Below are 25,088 nucleotides of genomic sequence, written 5' to 3' on the forward strand. Positions count from 1 at the left end.
CCAAGGAAAAGAAGAATAACAAAGATGAACGCAAAGACGAAGAAGATGGAAGAGAGACTGAAGAGGAGTAAGTGAAGAGGAGAAAGGAGGAAAAATAAAAGGAAATGAAAACGAGAAAAAAAGAACAGGATAACTTAGAAAAAGATGATAATTGTGAAAAAAAGGAGAGGGTGACTAAGGAAAACAGGACTGCATAGATGAACGGATAACGTAAGAAACCCAAGGAAAAGAAGGGCAAGGAAGAGAAGGGCAAGGAAAAGAAGGGCAAGGATGAGAAAAGAAAAAAAAGGAAGGCAAAAAGACCGAACTAACACTAATTACGTAGAGGTAGAGGAGGAGAGTACAAGGGATGGTAGCTAACGGAGGAGAAGAAAAACACCCAAGTAACACTAATTATTTAAAGGGTCTGGAACAAAGGCATTTAATCCCGCATTCCCTCGAGACACTTAAAGGGGAGTTTCGGGCACAGACGCGTTTTTCCTCCTCTCTAGAATGACAGGTTTTGCGTCCCCCTGCAGGCCCCCGATCCATCACCTACCTGCCCGCGCGGCCCTCACCTGGGGTAATTAAGAGCCTAATGACCACATGGAAGAGGGGTTTTATAGGTCATTAGCCTGGATCCTGCAACCTGGACGAGTAGGAGGGGGGGGAAGGAGGGTAAGGAGGAGGAGGAGGAAGGAACAAGGAACAAGGGAAGGGGAACGAAGATGAGTCTGCGGTTGAGAAAAAGAAGGAGAAGAAGTAGTTGAAGAAGAATTTGAAGAAGAACCAGAAGAAGAAGATGAAGGAGGAGCTGGGAAAGGAGGAGGAGGAAGAAGCTGCGGAGAAGGAGGAGGAGGGAGTAAGTGAAGGGGAGGGAAGATGAGGCTGCGGTTGAGAAAGAGAAGTAGAAGAAGAAAAAGAAAAAGAAGGAGAAGAAGAAGAAAAAGAAGAAGAAGAAGAAGAAGAAGAAGAAGAAGAAGAAGAAGAAGAAGAAGATGAAGAACCAGAAGAACAAGAACCAGAAGAACAAGAAGAAAAGAAGAATATACTTGGAGATAAATATAATTATGGAACACGAACAAGAGATATAAAAACAAATTGTCAGTGGAGGAGGAGGAGGAGGAGGAGGAGGAGGAGGAGGAGGAGGAGGAGGAGGAGGTTGGGCTCGAGGAATGAAGGAAAAGGCACAAGAATAAGAAAGAGATGAAGGTGATGGTGATGATATGTATTGAACAAGAACAAAATAACTAGAAAGCAATGAAGAAGGGAGGATTAAAAGTGGTGATGGAGCTGTAGAGGAGAATGGAAGTATGGAAGAAGAGGAGGGAGGGACATAAGGAAAGAGGAAGAGGGAGGGATAGTGGTGAAGAGGAGATAGATGATGATGATGATGATGATGATGATGATGATGATGATGATGATGATGATGAAAGTGACTAAAAATGTAGAGATTGAAGAGACGATGGTAAAGAGGAATGGAAAGAAAAGGAGTAGAAGAAAAAGAAGAAGAAGAAGAAGAAGAAGAAGAAGGGAGAAATGGTATAAATAGTGGTAAAAAGAGAGAAAGATAATAATAATAATAACGATGATAATAAAGACGAAAAAAGAGAAATATGGAAGGAAGAAAAGAAGAAGGGAAGGAGAGAGGAGGAAAAAAAATATAAGCGAGAATAGGAAAAGAGATGAAGGTGATCAGAAAGATGATGATGATGATGATAAAAACGATGCTGAGAAATTAGGAGATACGAAAGAGGGAAGAGGAAGGGAGAATGAGAGAGAAAGGAGAAGAGGAAGTAGAGGGAGATGAGGGACATAGGAAAAGCGATAAAGATGAGGATGATAGTGATAATGATAATGAAAGTGAAGACGGGAAAGGAGGTATGGAGATAGGAAGAGAAGGGGAGGAGGGAGGGAGACAAAGAGGGAAGGCATAGGTAGAAGGGTGTTAGGGAGTGTCTTGCCGGGACTAAATCCTTCATCTTTGACAGGTATTTTTTCCTTCTTCAACATAAATTTGAAAGGCTTCCCCATCTTCTCCTTTTCCTCCGTCCCTTCGTCCCCTTCCCTCCTTTCCATCCTCAAGAGTGGCTCCCTCCTCCTTCCTCTCCTCCTCCTCCTCCTCTCATTTTCCTTATAGCCTTACCTCCCCCATTTATCTCCTCCCTCCTCCTCCTCCTCCTTCTCCTTCCCCCTACATTCTTTCCCCTTCCCTCCTCCCCGACCATTACTGTAATAAGAAGAGGGAAAGCAAGGAAGATGAACGAGAAAGTAAGGAAGATTGTGTAGGACAAAAAGGTGGAGGAAGAGGAGGATGAGGATGAGGAGGAGTGACATAACCCATTTTTCTGATTATATTCTTCAGTATATCAAAACTAGAAATATAAAAAAAACACGTAGATGGTCTTTTGCAGTGATTTAACATTAAGAAAAACATAAAAAAAGAGGGAATATGATATCAGACAAACTATTAATTAAAGACACCACACAAATAGAAACCAAGGAAACCGAAGTCAAGGCCGGTGATGCTAAACCGAACACCTTTTTCAATCTCGTCCACTTCTTTTGTCTTCTTTATGTAATGTTTTCTCATAAGGTTTCCCTCACCTGAGCCGATCGTCGCCGAACCCACACCAGGTGACTACAGGTGAGAGAGAGAGAGAGAGAGAGAGAGAGAGAGAGAGAGAGAGAGAGAGAGAGAGAGAGAGAGAGAGAGAGAGAGAGAGAGAGAGAGAGAGAGAGAGAGAGAGAGAGAGAGAGAGAGAGAGAGAGAGAGAGAGAGAGAGAGAGAGAGACACTAACTTCAAAGAATCTATTCGTGCAGCTGAAGTTAGACAATGAAGCAGCATAACATTAGCAGCGGGAGGTTATCTTGGTGACGACAACGGTGACACGTGTGACGACAGAGAGAGAGAGAGAGAGAGAGAGAGAGAGAGAGAGAGAGAGAGAGAGAGAGAGAGAGAGAGAGAGAGAGAGAGAGAGAGAGAGAGAGAGAGAGAGAGAGAGAGAGAGAGAGAGAGAGAGAGAGAGAGAGAGAGAGAGCCTTAGCAGGTAGAGCAGGTATCGTGGAGTAGAATTAAGAAGAAGAAAGGGAAGGAAAATTTAATGTGAGATAAATAGAATAAAATAATGGAGATAAAAGACAGTGGAGGACGATGAAGACAGAAGAAAGCGAAAGAGAACGCGGGAGAAAGCCAGGAATGAAGAAAACAAGCAAGGAAATAACGCAAAAAAGGAGAAAAAAAATAAAGCAAAATATAAAGAACAACATTACCAACACCAGCGCAGCGCCAGCACGGGACGGGGAGGGAGAGAGGGAAAAGGGTGCAGGGATAGGCGGTGGTACAAGAAAGGAAGGAAAGACTAGTAATTAATAGAGGGAAGAGGAGGCAGAGGTAGAGAGCGTGGCAGTAAGGGAGAAAAGGCTGCTGGCAAAGGAGAGGACAGACAAGTAAGGGAGCAGAGAGAAGGAGGAAGAAGGCAGCGTAGGAGTAAGGGAGAAAAGGCTGCTGGCAAACGGGAGGACAGACAAGTAAGGGAGCAGAGAGAAGGAGGAAGAAGGCAGCGTGACAAGAAGGGAGAAGAAGCTGCAGGTAAAATGAAGTACTGACGAGACAGGGTACTTAGGGTAGGGGAAACAGGGGATGCGGCACGGCAGGGTGGGAAAACTGAAAGAAAGGACAGAGAAGGCTGGGTATAACGCGCTTTTCTGTTTCCTCTTGTTTTTTCCCCTCTAGTTGCCTTGTGTTCTGTAAAAAAAGTAATAAAGGGATAAGGTGGCAGGGGTAGAGAGTTTGGCAGAGTGAAGTTTAGATGAGACAAAGCAGGGTGTTGGATGCAGGGTGGGGCGGCGGCAGGGTGGGTCTCGGTGGTCAGGCTGTTACTGGTCCGACCACCACGAGATGACCGGGAAATCATTAACCTGCAGCGGCGGCCACTCACCTGTGCTCCTACCTGTGTGAGGCGCCCACCCTAACACCCTTACGTGAGAGTGTACCTGGGCAGGGGAGATACACCTTGATTTTCCTTACCCTCCCCACCCCCCTCTCTTCTTCTCTCTCCCTCTCTATGTCACAAAAACCTGCACGTTAGAATCTATGGCCTATATACCAAACAAAAAAGTACTGAAAAAAACTATTATGTAACCTTAGAGACGCAGAGGGTTAAGGAAATTAAGTTTTAAGAACACGTGTACTTTGATAATTAGTATTTTTTTCCTCCGCCACTGAAGAGGTTCATTAGTAGGCAGGTGAAGCGGGTTGGATCCTACGTGAGATAGCGCGTAAACCTTTTTTTTTGACACAATCTTTTCCGAAAAAAAAAAAAGAAGTTATGGGCTCACTACGAAAGGAGGAGGAGGAAGACGAGGAGGACGAGAAAGAGGAAAGAGATAGAGGAGGAAAGGGTAAGAGTGAGAAGATATTGAAAAGGGAAGAGGTTGAGGAGTAGGGGAGAGAGAGAGAGAGAGAGAGAGAGAGAGAGAGAGAGAGAGAGAGAGAGAGAGAGAGAGAGAGAGAGAGAAGAGAAAAGAGAGAGAGAGAGAGAGAGAGAGAGAGAGAGAGAGAGAGAGAGAGAGAGAGAGAGAGAGAGAGAGAGAGAGAGAGAGAATCTTTTGTTCCTCAGTGAATGAACTATATGATGAATAAATCGCTTCACTGACACCCAAGGAACTCGATATTAGGAAAAGAAAATATATTAGAAACGAAAAAAGAAAACCTGAAACATATTATAACCCGCATTTATTCTGAAGTTTCGTTTTCTTTTTATTTTGGTGACGAAACGGAGAGGAAGAAACGGGAAAGAAAATGGCTCCTAGTTAATTATTATTGTTTTTATTTTCTCTGTTGTTTTTATTCCTGTCTCGTGCTGGATGAGGTGAAGCTTTTTGTCTCACTCTCGGAAACGTAATTATCAAAAGTATGTGGAGGGTAGGATGACTTGCACACACACACACACACACACACACACACGTCACCTATAAAAGTCACCCTCCACTGCGACTTTTTTTTTCATCTCTCTTCCTCTTTATTTTTCTCTCGCTCTCTTTTATCGTTCGTGATCAAGACGTGCTGTGTCCGTTTGACTTTTTATAACACTAATATCGGAGCGAAGTGGACCTGTTTACTCCCCTCTGGTGCTGAATGTGCGGGTCTGTGGGTTGCATTATTCATGGTTTTGTAGAAGAGAGAGAGAGAGATTAAGTTTAAAATCCCCTCACTCTTACTAATCATATACTTCCCGGCTTAAGTATCTCAGTAACTCAGTGAATATGGATTAGAGCTGCTTTCTCTGCTGCCGCTTCTGTTTATAAAAAGATACATGAAGCTCTGATCAACTAGCATTTAATGTTCATAAGTTTAAGTTCTTAAATATCTCTTTATTGGATTGTTTTTAATGGACGATATTAACAATGTCCAAATAATAACTTTGAATCTGGTTTGCTAATGCTCTGAACGGACCGGGGGAACCAGACATGCAATTAGAGTTTGTTTGAGTAGACGGCGGCGTGAGGGAGAGGGTTCCTGTACTTCGGACTGGAGGAAAAACAGAAAGATTACGTCAGTCGCCTTCCGGGCAACACAAACTGAACCTCGTTGCTGATAAGGAGCAGACCACACACTGAAGACAAAACTAAACCAATGGAAATGAAGCTTACTTAGGCATTCGTTTCCTAATTCCCTTATTCTTCCCGTTAGACATAATCTCCGTAAACAGTTTTCGTGTTATGGTTTGTCTAACTCCCTTTTTTTTACTGATAATTTTCCGGTATATGAGTACTGTGTTCCGTCGTCGTGTATGGTTTCAAGATCTCTACGATAGATTTCCTCTTCACACTGTTGTCGAGGCGCTACAGATTCCACTGAGCCAAAAATAGTCAAAAATAGATTAGATAAATTCATGGACAGCGATATTATGTGGGGTTAGATACACGGGAGATAAGGTTCAAAGGAGCTGCCTTGTACAGGCCTACCGGCCTCTTGCAGACTCCTACGTTCTTATGTTCTTATGTTTTTAAATCTTTCTTTTGGTCAGTCAATGCCCAACAAAGCGGTTTTCTGCCCTCATTTTTTATCTTTTACTTGGTTTACTGTCTTGATGTTATCCATGGTTGAGAACCCACTTCGAAAACCAGCTTGCACCTTGAGATGGTTAAAGTCTAATTGGTCTGGAATTCTTGTTGTGATGATTTTTTGTCAATAATTTGTAAATAGTTAACAATTTGCTGGTAAAAAATAACTTTCGAGATCTCTCAGGTTTCCGGTTTTAAGTATAAAGTTACTTATATTTTTTTTAAATATGAAAATAATCCTATTCCGAGACATGTAGTGAAAATCTTGGATAGTTTTTTTATAGCAAAATATCCTCACAATATCTGCACTAATATCATCTTCCGGTGAGCTTCCCCTCCTCTCATTCCTCTCAATGCTTCTTTAGTTTCGCTTTTTGTTGCTTCTGAAATGTGTGGTATCTATTTTTCCTTCAAACTGGGACTGAATGCCTGAGTTGTATAGTTCACCTTAAAGCACTCCGACTACTGCTGTTATTTGCTTCACTCATCTACGACGTGAAATTAATAGTACTCCTAGAAATTCCAAATCGAACTCATTAATTTCCGCATCTGTTCTCTTGTAGAATAATAATTACTAAGAAAAGATAAGGGTGGCCAAATTCCTTCAGGTGTATGCTTCACAGGTCTAGGGCGAGGAATTAATTATGTTTTTAATTATCAAAGTATAATACATGCACTGATTGACGTCAGCATCCAAGAACAGATTATTTTAGAAAGTCGGCAAATTGGACGCCGCTGCCGCCCGGAGCCTCGCACGTGTCTAATTAGCAGGTGATCCTCCAGGTGCTTAATTAACTCCTCTGATCACAGGTGCAAGTGTTATAATAATCACCGGGGCTCGCTAACTAGGTGGGTACTTTCCTCCAGTGGTTTTGTATCTTAGGTAAAAGCAGAAAGAGAATCAATGGCTTTTTTTTCTCAATTATGTTTTTGCCCTTGAGCTGTTTTCTTTACTGTAAAAAAAAAAGAGGAAAAGAGTAAAAAATGATCTCACTTTCCATCTACAAATAGCACATTAACAACACATCTTAATTTTGGTCATTGGTTACCTAATTCACACTTGAACGATTTTTTACTCATTGGGTAAACTCAGAGAAAGAAAGGAAACGAATGGGAGAAGGAGTGACTTACCAACAACTTGCGGTAACAGCGGAAAGGAGTGAAAGAGTTAGCTAGTTCTTGCTTTAGGAAGGTGGATGTTGTCGTGAGGTATGCATGTACTTCTTTCTCTTGTGATGATTGCCATAGAAGAAACAGAAGTTGGTGTTTTCAATAGGTTTTAATATTAAACGATAAACGACCGGAGGAATTATGAAACTTTCTTGAGATATGGACTAAATATATACTTTTAGAACAGCTCTCGTCGTTTGCTATAAAAGTCTTGTTTGTGTGTGTGTGTGTGTGTGTGTGTGTGTGTGTGTGTGTGTGTGTGTGTGTGCCTGTTTAATGCAGTTCGCCCCCTGAAGAGAGAAGTGTCAGGAGGTTTGCAGACTCTTTTTAACCTTCAAGGAACCGATTTTATCACGTCGAGGTATTTTTTAATGTCGGTCTTGTTAGGCGCCCCAGTTCATCCTTCACATTAATTTAGAAACCTTGTAGAATATTCAGGTTTGATCCTATGTTTTGTGCATTAATATTTATATCTGATTCGCAGCCAGAGAGATAGATAGATAGATAGAGAGAGAGAGAGAGAGAGAGAGAGAGAGAGAGAGAGAGAGAGAGAGAGAGAGAGAGAGAGAGAGAGAGAGAGAGAGAGAGAGTTAATAAATTTCTAAATCATACTGTTTACTCGTAGTTGTTATTTTTTTGTTTGTGATCTGCGTGTTGTTTACTGGTTCGCGTTAAGAGGGTGATGCATAACAATGAATTTTTTGCCTCGTAATTATTATTAAAAACGTGAGACTTTTAGCGGCGTTAAACACACCTTTTGCTCTTAGATTCTCGGTAAATAAATTTTTTGGAGCGGAGTGAAGGCGAGCGATAAAACGAACGGAATAAATCAGTGTGTCCGGAGAGGTAGTGTTTTGCCTGGGTGTAATGGTGTACAGTGTAAAGAAGAGTTCGGATAAAAAAAATATAAATGTGAAAATAATCGTTTAATGGAGCAATGAATATAAAGGAGATAAACTTGATGGGGAGGGAGATTAGCGGGAGATTAGGAAAGCAGATAAAACAGTCGACAGCCGAGGGAACGCGAGATAACAGGAGAATAAATTTGATGGCCAGGACTGGAATGCGGCGGAGGGAATAAATCGCGACTCAAACTACACAAAAAAATAACCACCTACTCTTTAGTTTCAGTTGACGTACGACCGAAATTGCTTAGTTTGTCGCTCTACATCATGGGGCCTTAGACTTCTTGAACCGATGAACACTTCCCTATTTTCGGGGGTATTCTGGAGCTAGCCCACCTGAGATTTAGACCAATACCTGTGAATTTAAAGCCTAATCAACTAACCTGGACCAAGGAGTGCTTACAGGGTGTCATGCGGGAGGGTGGTGGAAGTTTTAAGATCATTAAGTTTAAGGCCAATAAGTTTTTCGGGAATTTAAAAGGCCGGAGGGAAGGGGGGTCTGTTAAGGCAGGTGTTATTAAGTCGTTAAAAGTAGTGAAGATGGTAATTAATGTTGACATCTGCCCCCTCCCCAGCCCCCCACAAAACAAACAAATGAAAAAGAATGCGAGGTAACTGTCGTTGCAGGACAGAACAGTAATTAAACAAAGCAAAAACAATCACAAAGAAGAATGTTGACAGCTTGAACTCTGACTGCAGCATTTATCATCTACGAGTAGAATAAATACAGAAAAATAATAGTCTTGGTATTTGTACGATAATTAGAGAACACGAAGGCATTTATAAAGAAGGTGATATCGACAGCCTTTGCAGTGGTGGCGTCAGAGTCATATCTAATAATACAAAAATAAAATAAAAAAGAAAGTATTGAGAACACAACAATAATGAGAAAACGAAAACACCCAAAAAGGTAATATTGACATTTCTTAATATTGCTTTGAGAATAATGATTTGATTCGAGTAACAAAAATAAAGGGTTAGTGAGGATAAGTTTTGTACCGGACAGAGATCAAAGCTATGAATTAGATAGCAAACAGAAAGCCAGTGATCGCAATACTAATCTGAGTTCCCCTTCTTTGCACACATCAGCTTAGGTTGCACGAGGCTGACAGTGAATAGTAACCCCGTAAGGAAGGCTGTAATACACTCCTCAAGAGGCTCCGCGGGAAGGGACAGCAGCGGGGTACATAATGGCATGGGTGGAGGCTCTATAATCGCCTTGCATGAATTAGAGGAATTAAAACAGAGCGAGAGCCGCTATTGGTGCTTTCGGAAGCGTAGAACCATCATCACCACCTCGCTCATTACTCCTTTCTCTGCCTCCGGTGCTAATTACCTCTCGCGCGGCTTGATTACACTCATTAGCGCCGCGAGATGGTAGCCGCGCATGTCGACGGGGATCTGTGGGTAATTATGCCGCCTCGTCCGTCTCCCGCGTGTGAGGGGCGAATGGAATAATATCTGTCATTTTATCGTACCCTGCCCCGGGCGAGGGAGGGGCTTGTTTAAGGAAGGCCGCGTACGTGCAGGTTATGGAACGTATTACAGGTTAGGGGAGGCGGTACAAGGAGGTGCAGCTTTCCGGGTCGGTTGTATGTAGCGAGGGATGGCTGCGTGCTTGTTCTCTGCGTGTTACTGGCTCTGGAAGTGTTACAGTTTGTGGCAGGACAGTATAGCGTGCAGGTTATGGGGCGTATTACAGGTTAGAGGAGTCAGTACAAGGAGGTGCAGCTTTCCGGTAGGTTGTATGTAGTGAAGGGTGGCTGCGTGCTCATTCTCTTTGTGGTATTGGCTCTGGAAGGCTTACAGTTTGTGGGAGGACGATATAGCGTGCAGGTTATGGGGCGTATTACAGGTTAGTGCAAAGAGTGCAGCTCTCCGGGTAGGTTGGAGGCAGTGAGGGATGGCGGCCTTCTTGTTCTCTACGTGTTACTGGCTTTTGGAATGGTACATGTTATAGGGAGACAGTATAAACGTATAGTATAAGGGATACATAGCTTTTTGGGCATGTTAAGGGATATGTGGGAAGTGGCAAAGGCAAAGTGGCAAAAATAGGATTGTAATTGGAAAGCAGTCTCTCTGATTTGGGTATAGACTAGAGGATATCATTTGTTTTTAGTTCAGGAAGCCACTGGGTACTCGCTGCCTGCTGTAAGGGGCACGGGTAGGCTGGTGGCTGTCAGATACGGGTGATAATGTCGAGTCTAGCAGAGGACGCATAACTGTATCAGGATATGTATCAAGCCAATTAACGTGACTTATCTCAACCGGGGAAGATCCTGCTGTGATGCTTATACCGGGGGTGACGTTGTGTTTTTGTTCTGCCCTGTCATCGTGTTGGCGGACAATTGATATTTCTGATTCTCCGACCCTCTCACTCTGCCTTGCTTGTTTGCTTGATTATCTTCCTCGTTTGGCTCTGCTTTTTGGTTACTTCCTTAACGAGTCTTCAAGTATTCTTTCGGTAATATGCAAACAATTTCTATAAGGTATTCCTGCTGAGGTTTGGATGTCTGTGTGTGTGTGTGTGTGTGTGTGTGTGTGTGTGTGTGTGTGTGTGTGTGTGTGTGTAATTCTTTAAATATAACACGTCTTCCCTTTTCCTTTTTAATCCTCTTTTCCTCCTCTTCTTATCGTCTTTTCTCTCTTTTCCATCATTTTCCTTTCCATTTCTTACTTCCCCTTCCTTCTTTCCGTACACACACACACACACACACACACACACACACACACAGACACACAGCACTATGCCTCAACAGAGCTCGTAAATCATCCTCACGCGGCTGTTTTCCTCCCGCTTGTCTTCATATTTTTCTTTCACTCTGATAAAAACCGTAACCCGTCAGCTGTGTCTCGGTGGGCGTGGTCTCCTGACTTTGGCATCTTCTTTTAATGCATTGCCGAGATAAAAGAAGGTATCCAGTTAGTGGTGATAGTTTTTTTTCCTTCTTTTCACCTCCAGTACAAATGTTTAATGGGAAATATGAACTGGAAGAAGACGAAAATTGTGGGTGAAAATTACACTTAATCAAATGACCGACAAAAATTCGACTTAACAGAATCAATATATTTAATACGCTTCGCTCGAGGTTGGTTTCTTCTGTGCTAAAAAATGGAGGAGGAGGAGGAGGAGAAGGAGGAGGAGCTGGAGAGTTCGACGGCGGCGGCGTTACGGGCACTGAGGCAATTCCGCGAAGAACCACTTTTTCTTGTTGGACCTGAAGCCCCTCGGGAGGCGGAGACTCGACCCTCAGCGGCCCATCGTGTGTTGACCTCGCTGGCTGCCGGAGAGCGATAAGGGGAGGTGTTGATAGCAGGGGGAGCCTCGTGTCCGCGGTGATTTATAAAGCTGAGTTTTGTTGGCCCGGTACTTACTTCTATCCACCTCCTCGGCGTGGGGGAGGAAGATGGGAAGATGGGGAGGTCAGGCTGAGGCGTAGAAAGCCTGGGATGCGTATGTTGATGGCGTTGTTATTTTGTTTTGTTGTTTTGTGGTTTTTTTTAGTATTGTTTTAGTGTTGTCTTGTTTATATGTATTTTCTTCGGTATCTTTTCTTTTTGTCTTGTTTCTGCTTGTTTTCTTTCTTATTTTCTTATATTTTCTTCGGATTCATTATTATACTATTTTTGTGGTGTTACAGCCTCCTCCGATTCTATTTTATGCCGTTTTAACTACTACTTCTACTACTACTACTACTACTACTACTACCATTTACACCACTACAGTTACTACTACTACTATGACCATCCCTAATATATCTTGCCCCAGTCCTATACCTTCTCCACAATGGACAAAATGAAAATATATTGTCTCCATGCTTCATAACCTTCCCTTTATTTTGCGTCATTTTGATCGATGAGTTTGAGTTTCGTGACAACCCGTGTAGAGGGGAGAGAGGCAGGGTGTTTTTCAAGGTGTTTTTTTCAGGCATGATTTACCGAGGCTTAACTGTGACAACTTAGCCACGCGTAAGCAGTAAAAGGGGAGAAAAGTAGCTGCTTCTTCAGAGGAAAGGGAGTCAGGGGAACGATATCCTCCAGCCCTAAAAAATAATCCGAAATAAACATACCAGCGCCATTCCTTAAGCCCTAAAATACAGGGACATGAAAATAATCTGTTTACCCATCCATAAACACACGAGGGAGAGACGGAGAGAGAGAAAAAAAAACTTAAGCTCGAGAGAAAAGGACGAGGGAGTTAAAGGTATTATCATTTCTCGAGGCCATAAGATAAAAGTAAAGTCTTGCTGAGAGCGCTGCCGACATGCGTGAGCGGCCAGGTCAGGGGGGTACAGGTAGCCATGGGGTAGGCTGGGGCGGGGCGCACGGGTATGGTAGGCTGGGTGTGTGTGCGGGGTGGGAGTGGGGTGGGGTTGGTAGCGTTACAGAGACGGTGTGTGAATGCCAAACAGGCCAAACGTACGGGTTGTTGGCTGCCTGGCTGTGTCCGGCGCGCCCCATCGACTCCCCGCGGTAAATGGAAAAGTGAATGAGTCTACTGAGCGACTATCGAGGAACAAGACCCTGAACACCGCCGCCTAATAGGGGTTACGCGGGGATAAGATTGCAGGCGATTGAAACACGGTGAATAAAAGCCCGCGTGATAAGAGTATGGAGGGGAATAGCGAGTGTCTACCGTGTGTGTATCGTTAAGCAGGACCCAGAACGGAGGTATTGAATATAGGGGACGTTGAATAAGGTTACAGATGAATAAATGAACGGTAGAAAGTGTGAATTATGTTAGGAGGTAAATGTAGTGAGTCAAGCGAATGAGTACTGAGATAATATAATAAAAAAGTACCCAAAAGACAGATACTTATTATGAGGGACGTTGAATAAGGTTGCAAATGGATAAAAGAAAGTGTAAATTATGTGACTGTGTGAGTAAGGAAGTAAATATCGGGAATGGAAACGCTGGTGAGTAAGTGAGTAAGTGAGTATCGTGTAACAAATCCATGAATGAAGTAGAAAAAAATAACGTAAACTTGGGAATAGGATTACAGGCGAAGAAAATATGGTAAAATAAAAACCTTGCATGATATAAGGAGATAAATATGCGAGTGGCTTAGTGAAGGGTAATTGTTCGCTGAATGTTGGTATGGGACGAGGAGGCGCGCGCTGCTGTGAATATACATGAGTACTGATGAATAAGGGAAATATATGGCTCGATAAATTGTGGGCGGCAGAGCGATGATTGAATAAGTAATGAAGGTAAATTAACTCCACAGCGAGCCTTTACGTGACCAGAGAGGAGGAGGAGGAGGAGGAGGAGGAGGAGGAGGAGGAGGAGGAGGAGGAGGAGAGGAATGCCGTGCGTGCTGGTCGGCATAACTCACGTGTTTGTGGAAGTGTGAAGGAACGGGAAACTCTTGTAATCTTTCCTGAAAACGTCAAGGCGAAGAAGAGGAAGGAGAATGAGGGTCGAGAGATAGACTGAAAACTGGACACACACGCACACGCACACACGCACACGAACACACTTGGCAGAACTTACATGAAGGTTTGAAGATGGAATTGGGAGTAGTAGAGAGCGACGAGGAGGAAGAGGAAGAGAAGGACAAGGAACCCGCGACAAAGCCCAGAATACACACCACTGGAAGAGCTTACATGAAGGTTTGGTGATGGCAGTGGGAGTAGTAGACAGCGACGAGGAGGAAGAGGAAGAGGAGGAGGAGGAGGAGGAGGAGGAGGAGAAGGACAAGGAACCCGCGACAAAGCCCAGAATAAACAGAAGATAACAGCGGCGTCTCCACTTACGAGCCGAGCAATTAGGTTAATTCACACCGGAGCGAGATGGCTTGTCGATGAGATACTGCGGAGCCGAGATGTCCCCCTCCCGGCGCCCTGCCTCTCGCCCCCTTATCATAAATCGGAGGCTGGGAGGTGACCGCTGGACTGGGCCGGCCATAAACGAACCGGTTTTTAGAATACGACATGAAATCCTGCTCCAAAAAACGCAAGTCGGAGCCCGAGTATCAGTTCTCTGGAGGCTTTTGCTTGAAGGCAGTTCGGTTTAATTGAAATGGTGGCCTCTTATCGCGTCTTCTTCTTCCTCTTTGGCTTCTTCGTTCTTCTCTCTTCCTCCTCCTCCTGTGCCGCCTTCTTCCTTTCATCCGTCTCATTCTCGGTGCTTTGAGGTTATGAAGGAGGAGGAAGGAGGAGGAGGAGGAGGAGGCCTGCTCTCATTTACCTCTCGTTGGTAGGAAGCGAAGAATTTAAGAAAGTTTCTCCTCCGATTGGTTTTGATCTTCTTGTCGCTCTTTTCCTTCCACCTTTCTATTCTTCCTTCGTTGCTTCCTTCTTTCTTTCCCTTTCCTTTTTCAGCTTTTGCGTTCTTCCATTCTTATCGTTTCGTCTTTCTCTTCTCCTTAACCTCATTTTTCCTTTCCTTCTTCAAGTTCATAATCTCGTTCCCTTTTTCCCTTCGTCTTTCGTATTTCTTTTACGTCTATTTTTACCGTTTGTCCAAATTTTCATTCTCGTTTTACTGACTCATCTTTGTTTTCTTTTATCTCCTCCTCCTCCTCCTCCTCCTGCTCCTCCTCCTCCTCCTCCTCTAAAGGGAAAATCACAAAACCAGAAAACTGTAATCATGATTCTTCTCGTATTCCGCTTTATTGATACGCTGTTTGTTTACCTTCTTCGGCCCCTCTCTTTCCTGTCAGCGGGGAGGAGGAGGAGGAGGAAGAGGAGGAGGAGGAGGGAGTATTTTCCTCCTAAGATAGAGAAGTGGTGAGGGAGAGGACTGGAAGATGAATGAGGAGCTTCGGGAGGGAGTTTATCATGGCTCTGTGTCTGCCGGAGAGAGAGAGAGAGAGAGAGAGAGAGAGAGAGAGAGAGAGAGAGAGAGAGAGAGAGGGAGAGGGAGACGGAGAAAGAAACAAAATAATGGTACTAACACGTGATTTCAACACACTACCATTTTCTTAACCTGACATAAATTCTAGAGAAACAGAATGGACGAGAGAGGAGAGAAAATGGTAGCCGTGTGTTTTCCCTCCCAGTCTTTTCCTTTCGCTATCTGTGGCTGTAAATAAGGACGTAATTGAAGCTCCTGCCTTTATCGTAACTTATTGATGGTAAACAGACGTTCCGCCGAGCAGTAAACAAGAACAGTAAACAAGAGTCGTAAGCAATGAAGAAAAATATGTTTGGTCGAGGATGAAGAAAAAGAAGATGAAGAAGATGAAGAGGAAGAGGAAGAAGAGGAAGAAAAAAAAGAAGATATAGAAGAAGAGGAAAAATAAGAAAAATAAGAAGAAAAGAAGAAGAAAAGAAGGAGAAAAAGAAGAAAAAAAGAAGAAAATCAGAAAAATAAGAAGAAAATAAGAAAATAAGAAAATAAGAAAAAGAAAAAGAAAAAGAAGGGGAGCAAAAGAGGGAAAAAAGAGAGAAAGAGAGAGAAAGAGAGAGAACGAGAGAAGGAGGAGGAGAAAGAGAAAGAGAAAGAGAAAGAGAAAGAGACAGAGAGAGAGAGAGAGAGAGAGAGAGAGAGAGAGAGAGAGAGAGAGAGAGAGAGAGAGAGAGAGAAGTGTCTTTGAATCTTGTTAGTTCCTGTCCCTTGAGGGGGTTGGACCTTCCGGAACCTCCTGATGTCTTCATTCTTTCCTCCCTCCTCCTTCTCTCCATGCATCCCTCCCTTCCCTCCCTCCCTCCCTCCCTCCCTCCCTCGTACTCTGCCTCCTTCCTCCTCCTCCTCCTCCTCCTCCTCCTCCTCCTCCTCCTCCTCCTCCTCCTCCTCCTCCTCCTCCTCCTCCTCCCTGCTTTCTTGACGTCTTAACTCCATTTTCTATTTTCTCCTTCTTCCACCTTTTCTCTCTTTCTCCTCTACGTACTCTACTTCCTTCCCCCCGCCCCCCCTCTACCTCCCTATGTCTCCTCCTCCGCCGTCTAAGTCTCCTCTACCCTGGGTTTGTATTCGTCTTATTGTTGAGTTGCGTTGCTCTCTGCTTTTGGTTTCTTTTTGGCGTCTCCGTGGATGGAATATAGGTTGGTCTTGTCAGATGCTCCCCACACACACATCAACTATTTCCAAAGGCCAAAAAGGAGGTTAATCGAGTCCTAATGAGTGTTCTTTTAGGTTCACGGTACAGAAGAAGGCTCAGACTACCACTAGGGTCATAAAACTACCCCTGGAAATGCCCTAAACTCCCACGAAAGCCAAGTATATTACGTGTTCTTGGGCGCTGAAATGTTTTAGAATATGGCCGATAGTCCCTAGGTGCACGGTCTCTATGATTTCTTTTGATTAGTGTAGGAAATTGCTTGACGTGTATTGCTTTTTTTTTATTCGTATTTCGTTGTTTACTGCCACCAGGGCTGTCATGGCGTCCGTCCCACCTTCCCCTCATCCGCCTTCCCCTCCGCTAAGCACCACTTCCCGCCGCACCACCAATCCATTCCACCCACCGTTACACACCACTTCCTCACTCCACCCACAAGCCCACCATCAGCCGTCACACTCTACCGAACCTGCCCTTACGCCCACCTTGCCTCCCCGAACCACCACCAGCACCACCAGCGCCTTCATCTCTTCACGTCATCTCATTTGCCTTATCTGCGCATCTTCACCGCGCCTCTCAGACCTGCATAAGGGAGAGCCTCGGACCGCTGGTGTTGAGGTCTCTGACGCTTCGCCTTTGTGGTCCGCCAAGAACTACGTTGCCGCGACTGGCCCGATCATAATTACTTTCTGGCCAGATGAAACATGGTCGCTATTCATGGCATAACGAGAGGTGGGATGGGCCGGGGGATGGAAGCTGCGGTTTGTAGGGGCCTAGCGAGGATGGGAAGCGGAGAATTGATGGGGCTAGTTAAAGGGAAAGAAGGGGGATTATATAGTGATGGAGGGAATAGAAGTAGACAGGACGTATGGGTGAAAGGAGTGAATGGGATAGGTGAAACAGAGGCCTAGAGTTGATGCGGGTTGCGGAGAATTGATGGGGGTAGTTAAGGGGTAAGAATGGGATTAAATAGTGATGGAGGGAATGGGGAATAGACAGGACGCATGGGGGAAGGGGGTGAAGATGACAGACTTACTGAGAAAATAGGATTGGGGATGAAGGGCTGTATGGAGGTGGGTGTAGGGATATAGATGGCAGTAACGGAGGGAGAAGAAGGGATTAGGTTGTAGCAAAGAGTACGGGAATATGAAAAGAAACTCGAAGACGCAAAGCCGCAGAATATATGTTGAAAAAAGTTTGGAGAGATTTGAAGGGAAGAGAGAGACGGGAAGTGAAAGATATGCTAGAAAGATAACGAAAGAGAAGTAAGAGGAGGATAAGAGAAAGAGTGGGGTTAGGAGAAGGAGGAAGAGGAGTAGGATTAAAAGGAACAGTAGCAAAAAAACGTTACTGACTGAAAATAAAGAGGAACCAAAAACACTCCTAAAACTGCTTCACGAGACAAAAAGTAAAACGAAAATAGTGACATACATAGTAAGAAAATAAACACAGGTATATGAGTCCCTCGAAAAGAAGAATGAGAGAGAAAGAAAGGAAGAAAAAATGAAAATAGAGAAATACCCCATAAAATAACCCTATTACCAGATCACTAGACAAAAAAAAGGAAGCAAAATTAGTAACATATATAGTAAGAAAAGAAAAAAAAAAAAGAACTATATCTAACTCCATTGAACCAGAGGAGAGAGTGGCAGAAGAGAAGAAGAAAAAAAAAAAAAAAAAACTCAACCTTTCTCACTTCGGAAGCTGCAAGTCTGGGTCTCAGTGACTTACAATTATATGGACGGAGGGAGAGGGGGAGGAAGGAACCCTTATACGCCCTTTCCAGCTGGGGTCATTATGCTGCCGGATTTTGCATATGTAAATTGGCAATAAAGACTCGTGGGATACTGCTGTCTTGGCCCCGGAGAGAGAGAGAGAGAGAGAGAGAGAGAGAGAGAGAGAGAGAGAGAGAGAGAGAGAGAGAGAGAGAGAGAGAGAGAGAGAGAGAGAGAGAGAGAGAGAGAGAGAGAGAGAGAGAGAGAGAGAGAGAGAGAGAGAGAGAGCACAACTAAGGGCCTTTCAATCTTTCAACTCTCTCCCGTTAGTTCTGTGAAGTCTCGTGCCACCAAGGAGTTCCTTCTCCTGTCTTACAAATTTTGCAGATAACTGATCTTCTGAATAATACATGATTATAATAATTACAAATTCTTGCTAGGCGCGGAAGTCCCTCTGCCTGCTGTTTACGCCCAGTCACTTTGTAGGAAGGCTAAGGCTGGTGCAGGACTGGCCTCCTCGATAACCATACCATTCATTTTTGACTGAATGAAAGCCTTGCCATAATACTTTGTACATATAAACATCTTAATAGGAAAACTGTAAACTTCTGCAGCCAGACTGGACCAGTTGCTTGCTGATGGACGATATTCTCGTACAACAACACCTGCAGGATATCGTGCTAGTCCGCGGTATGTGTTACGAACCTGAATGTGAACTTTTTGACAGTCCGTTTGTTGAGGTGTATAGATAAATAAACATTAAAATCAACAAGTAAATATTAATAAAATCTCAGCTTTTTATCCACTTAACCGCCAATGATTTTTACATATTTAACCCACTTTTTGTTTTCCAAATCTATGTTTCTGTAATTTCTGTGTATCCTCTTTGTTGAGGGGGGTGGGGGGTAGGCATTGTCATTCAATTCAAGTATTAATCTCTCTCTCAGGTATTAATCAATGTTCTTCTGACTTTTCATATTGCGATGTAGTGTTTATCATCAGCATTAACATTGCCTCCACAACCTATCTGCATGCCTTACGGGTGTACTATTGTGTGCGTCCCGCCTTCTGGTACTTAGTGATCTGTTTGTGAAGAAGTGAGGACCCGGGGAGAAGTATATTGCGAATCAGAACTGAATATAATGCAGTTTCAGTCGATTCTCAACATATGGGCACTATAACTTTACGCACACACACACACACACACACACACACACACACACACTCACTCATTAACCGTACAATCCACCCGCCGAAAATCTCCCACTAACTAACTTCTGTACCTCATAAGGACGCTCCTCCCCTTAACCTTCCACCCTACACCTCCTATATCCCTTGTGCCCCCTCAGCGCCCCCTTCTGTCCCCCCAACCCCCTCATATACAGTCCAGTGCCCCTTGATACACCCGCACACCTCTACACGCTCACGTTCTGACCTCTCACGTTCCGTTCAAGACGTTCAGTGGCCTCTTAGCGGATCGCGTGGCGTGCGCTGCGCCCTCGCCATTAATCTAGTCAAGGGGGTTCCTCGACTAAATACCTGTGTTTATAATGGCTTGCCTAATGAGGTGATGCTCCCAGGTATCGGGCAACCAGGTGTACGCTAGACTGGACTCTTTAAGTTTCACAATCGATCCCTGTGGTTGTTTTTTCAAGCTCCTGGATATGTCGAGTTTAAAAGAATTAGTCCTCTGAGTTTCTGTTTAACTTTATAAATTTTAAGTTTAAGGCGGAGTGATTGCCTGCTAATTCCATGCTCCTGCTCGTTCGCATGATGGGATTGAGATATTTGTGCTCGTCTCCTGCCTCGCCTTCAGGTAGATCTGTCTCTCCCCGCCGCGCCGCAGGTAAAAAGCCTCCTCCCCCTCGCTCAGGTGTGAAGCCTGCGCCGTGTACACCTGTGCCGCCTAGGTGAGGTTGCGGTGCGTGTGTCTGCAGGGAAAGCGGAAGCCGGGGCAGGTGTTACAGGGGGTGGAGTTTTGTGAGGCGTAGCAGGGGAGGTGTTGGCAGTAGTAGTAGTAGTAGTAGTATCAGGAGATGGAGGAGGATGTGGAAAAGTGGATTTGTGTTAGGAGGATAAACTATAACAGGTTGGTTTAATATTTCATAATGTCGTAATTTACATTATTCACATAAGTATGCATAATGTGTTCAGCTCAAATGAATATGCATAACAACTAGAGAGATACGAGCGCTAAAGGCATTATGTTTTTAGTTACCATTATTTTTATTATTCATTATCATCACAATCATCATCACCAATAATATGAACAAAAGCCTCAGAATTACTTGTGGTAGGAAAGCAGCATCACATGTGGTTAAACAGGTTATAGGGCTTAGTAGTAGTAGTAGTAGTAGTAGTAGTAGTAGTAATAGTGGAAGTAGAAGTAGCAGAAAAAGGTGGCAGTAAAAGTAGTAATGGACGTAGCAGCCGCAGTAGTAGTTAGCAGGAGGTGGATTTAGGAGAGCAGAGTATCCTCGTCACTGGTTAATCTTGACCACCTCACGTAGTCCATGCAAATGAAGACGATTACTATCAGGACCTGCTACTGTTATGTGCAGGGAGGGAGAGGGAAGAGAAGGAAAGGAAAAGGAGGAGAGAAACAAGAAAAAGAGAATGAGAGTAGAAAGGGATAAGGAGGAAGAGGTGGAGAGATGGAGAAGGGTGGATGAGGATAGAGGAAAGAGGAAAGGAGAATAGATAAAGGGAGAGACAAGGAGTATAAAAGAATGAAGATGACAGGCTGTGTGTGGAGTAAAGAGGAGAGAAGTGTAGAAGATGCTGCGTAGATGAGGAAGAGGAGCGGAGAGAAGAGAAAAGAAGAGAAGAGGAGGGAGGGGGAGGACCACCAGCTATTGTGCTCTAGATCACCTCCGTCTATCGCCCATCGCTGCGAGAGAAAGCTTTTGTTGGGCAAGGAGGCGGCGGTACGCGGGCTGAGCCGAGTTAAGGAAGCCACTTATAGTCTCGTCTCGCGGAGTGAAAATATTGTGGGTGTGAGGCGGGATAGAGAGAGAGGGAGAGAGGGAAAGAAAAGGAGGGGATGTTTGTGTTAAGTATGAGTGGGAAGCTAAAAATATATTGTTTTCTTATGTACTTAAAATATTTTCCTCTTTGGTTTATATTTTAATTAGTCTGGCAAGCAGGGACGAAGAGGCTTTCACTACTATAAGTGGAGCTGTGTGGTAAGTCTATAGCAGTTGTATGTGGATTGTTTTATTGTACTCAGCTAAACCAAACAAAAATACAGCAAATAAAAAGGCATTGGTAAATATGTAAGAGTTTTTGTTTATGTTAGTTGTTATACACTTACACTGTGCTGCGTTTGCCTCATTACTTTTTGTTCTCTTGTCTTCGTTTTGAACCTCCCCTGCAGAGTTCGATAGGAAAAAAAAACGAGAAGAAAGTGCGAGATAGTTACCTACTAATCGTGCAATAATGTGATGCTGTCTGCGTTTACATTATCCCCTCGTGTCATATTAGCTTCCGCCCGGGGAATGTAAAAAAGAAAAGCGAGACAGGAGGGAGGTACTAAAGAGAATCCGATTTTTTTTAGGGGATGGTAAGTGAATCTACTGTGTTGTTACATCGCTCCTACTCGTTTTTGTTCATGATATTGCTATTACGTTCGATTGGGTCCTGTTTTTGCGTCTTGTTTTGCCAGTCTCGCTTCCAGATGCAAAAAAGAGTGTAAGAAGTAGAAGCTATCGGCAATAACGACTTGATTCCTGTATACTGATGTCTTGCTTATATAACGTCCCTTGTATTTGTTGTTATGTTGGTATGGTTTTGTTTCAGTGGCAAAAGAAGCATAGAGAAAAAAAAATAGTTGAAGGAGAAGCAAGGGAAGGTGTCGGTTGCTATGTAGTGAATGTGATCGTTTTGCTTCACTAGTTTTTGTTGTAATTTATCACTGAATCACGGGCAAGAAAGAAGAGCTGGGGTGGAAGTAGAAAGAATGGTGTTTCATTATATATATTGAGTGAGAGTATGCTCGTCTTCCCTACCTGATATTTTTTGGTCATCTGTAACATCTTCAAATTCAAAGGGCAGAACAGATAATGGAGCAGTAGGAATTAATAAAGGAAAGTAGAAAGGGCTACCTACGTATAAGTTGAATCATCGTGTTCTTGTTCCCACTTTTCATCGGTTAATTCTTTTTCTTTTTCTGGCGTAAAGGACTCGGGTCAAAAGTAGGAAAAAAAAATATGAGAGAAGGAAGAGTGAATAAAGTAATAAGTTTGTGTTCGGTAGGCAGTTGTATCGTCGTGTTCCTGTTGTTTTTTTATGTATAAATTTGCGTTTCTTTCCTCGCATAATAGAGTCGAGTGAGAAAAGGAGAAGGAAGGGGAAGAAGTTGAAATCGACAAAAAAGAAAAGGAAAAAAAGGGAGGTGAGTGCTTAAAAACTACCGTCGTGTTCCTGTTGTTTTTTTATGTACAAATTTGCGTTTCTTTCCTCGCATAATGGAGTCGAGTGAAAAAAGGAGAAGGAAGGGGAAGAAGTTGAAATCGACAAAAGAGAAAAGAAAAAAATAGGGAAATGAGTGCTTAAAAACTGTACCGTCGTGTTCCTGTCCTGTCTCTCTCTTGTCTTGATTCGTTCGTGTTTTCTCCTATAAAGAGCTCGGGTCAAGGGCGAGGGCAAGACGTGAGAAAGAGACATAGAGAAAAAGAGAAAGAAGAAAAGAAGAAATACTCGAAATAACCCAGTGTCCCGTCGGTACCAGTCTTATAAATGATAATGATAGCGGTCCAGTGTCTTATATTCTCTGCTTATGTGTCATCATTGTTATCATTATGGCTGTTGGAGACTTAGCTTTGAGGATGAAGTATTTCCTATCATTGTTATTACGGCTCATGATTTTCGGGGCAGAGGATACGAGGCTTGAGTGTGAAAGAGACAGGAGAGAGAGGAAGGGGGAGGAAAAAAATGATAGGTGGGGCGATAGAGAAAGGGAGGTAAATCATCAGAGGTACATTGAAAGAAACAAGAATGAGATATAAAAATGGGGTGTTTTCTATATAATGTACAGCGAAGACACGCGGTAATGACACAGGAGGGAGGGATGCATGATGGTAAAAAAAGAACGAGAGAAAAAATGGAAGTGAATCAGCTGAGGTATATCGATAGCAACAAGAATGAGATATAAAAACGGGGTCTTTTCTTTTATAATGCATAGCGAAGACACGGTAATGACACAGAAGGGAGGGATGCATGATGATAAAAAAGAATGAAAGAAAGAAAGGGAAGTGAATCAGTTGAGTTTTATCGATAGCAACAAGAATGAAGCATAAAAATGGGGTGTTTTCTTTATAATGCACAGCGAAGGAACGGTAATGACACAGAAGGGAGGGATGCATGATGATAAAAAAGAATGAAAGAAAGAAAGGGAAGTGAATCAGCTGAGGTATATCGATAGCAACAAGAATGAAGCATAAAAATGGGGTGTTTTCTTTATAATGCACAGCGAAGGAACGATAATGACACAGGAGGGAGGGATGCATGATGATAAAAAAGAACGAGAGAAAGAAAGGGAAGTAAATCAGCTGAGGTATATCGGTAGCAACAAGAATGAGATCTAAAAACGGGGTCTTTTCTATATAATGCACAGCGAAGACACCGTAATGACACAGAAGGGAGAGACGCATAGTGATTAATGGGAATGAGAGAGAGGATGTAGTACACGCATTGCACTTGTATAAAAAGAACAATATCGAACGTTAAGACAAAGACCTCTGCTCGATAGCTCTGGACGGAAGCACGCCAGTATATATCACCTCACGCCACCAGACCATGTAACATAATGAAGTGCTGTCAGATGCTAGTGTTTTTCTTTAATGTACATCTGCCTCATACGTTTTTGGCGTTTTTATGGTGTCAAGGCTTAGTTGCCGGCGTGGAATGAAAAAAAAAAAAAAAAAAAAACGGTTGTCACAGTGGTCATTTCAACCGTCTTAGATATTTTGTTCTGTGAATGTGATAAACAGTAAGAGAGTGGCGAGTGTGACATCTAATTACCACTGTTTACCGTCTGAGGCTTCACCAAGGCTTCAGTTATCGGTCAGCTTGCAAAGAAATCCCTGAGTGTCAGTAGTTATTTGTGACATCCATTATTGGTATCGCAAGTAACATTCCCTTCATTTCCCAAGTTCTTATTTATCGACAAAACTCTGTGCGGAAGGATAAAATCATGAGTGGGTTGTGCACTAACTCCTTGGCCCTTCCTGATTCTACGACGCTTGTATTCGTCGCAAATCACTTTTAATCGCTGTCAACATCTACCTACGATCTTGAAACTTACGCAGCGGTTCATACTCGATAATTGTTTTTTTTCTGTTTATTGTATATTGTCAATGATGATGGTTTGCACGTGATGTAAATTCAGGAAGATCATATCTACACAGAACGTTCGTCAAAGATTTTAACGCTTGTGTATTTGTTTAATTTTCGGAAATTTCACATATATACCAATTTTCCTTCAATTTCATTCTCAATTGTATATCTTGCAAATTGAATATGTACCGTATGTTTTCTAGGAATGCAATACAGGTAGCAATTTTCCCGCGATTTCCTGGAGGATGTAAATTTACCAAGAACTTTCCGTTGTGTTCGTTTGCTTGCAGGGCAGCCACGCACTGCCCTGCCCCGCCCTTCCCGTAGGCGAGAGGGGGTGTAGGGGCTGTGGTGGGTGTCTTTCTGTGGGTGTGAGGGGGTGTAAGGGCCTGTGGAGGGTGTGTCTTCTGGGTGTGATGGGTATAGGGGGCTGTGATGGGTGTCTTTCTGTGGTCGTGATGGGGTGTAGGGGGCTGTGGTGGGTGTGCCTTCTCCTGGGCGTGAGAGGGTGTAGGGGCTGTGGTGGGTGTTCCTTCTCCTTGGTGTGACGGGGTGTAGGGGGCTGCGGTGGGTGTGCCTTCCTCTGGGTGTGAGGGGGTGTAGGAGGCTGCGTTGCGTGTGCTCCCGTGTCGTCCATCATCCCGGGCGCTGTTTGTTTCATGTCGTGTATCATCACTTCCTTGTTATTCTGATCACGTCCTCGGCGAGTGGAGTGTGTTGATGGGAGGGTGACTCTAATTGCCAAAGGTGGGGGTGAGGTAAGGTGAGGCGTAGTCCTGTTTATATTATTTTCTTTGCTGTCCGTTACCATGAGTTACTTTCAAGAGAATACTCAGTTTGTTTGTCATTTATATATATTCAAGAGAAAGTCCTGTTTATATTCTTTGTTGTGCTGCCTGTTACCATGAGT

The 25,088-nt window shown here is 43.6% G+C and overlaps 1 protein-coding gene across 1 annotated transcript in view; it reads right to left on the bottom strand.

The window, feature by feature from the left end:
- Positions 1-24,818, bottom strand: part of LOC126991673 (uncharacterized) — a 33,244-nt gene extending 8,426 nt beyond the window's left edge. Inside the window, exons 1-3 of the mRNA XM_050850374.1 lie at positions 24,667-24,818; positions 24,436-24,541; positions 11,298-11,405 (exon numbers count right to left, since the gene is read on the bottom strand). Of these exons, the coding sequence (XP_050706331.1) occupies positions 11,298-11,405; positions 24,436-24,541; positions 24,667-24,818 (366 nt within the window). The remainder of the gene's footprint in view (positions 1-11,297; positions 11,406-24,435; positions 24,542-24,666) is intronic.
- Positions 24,819-25,088: the final 270 nt, after the last annotated feature.

The sequence above is a fragment of the Eriocheir sinensis genome, chromosome 7, assembly GCF_024679095.1.
Source record: "Eriocheir sinensis breed Jianghai 21 chromosome 7, ASM2467909v1, whole genome shotgun sequence".
Classification (NCBI taxonomy): Eukaryota; Metazoa; Arthropoda; class Malacostraca; order Decapoda; family Varunidae; genus Eriocheir; species Eriocheir sinensis.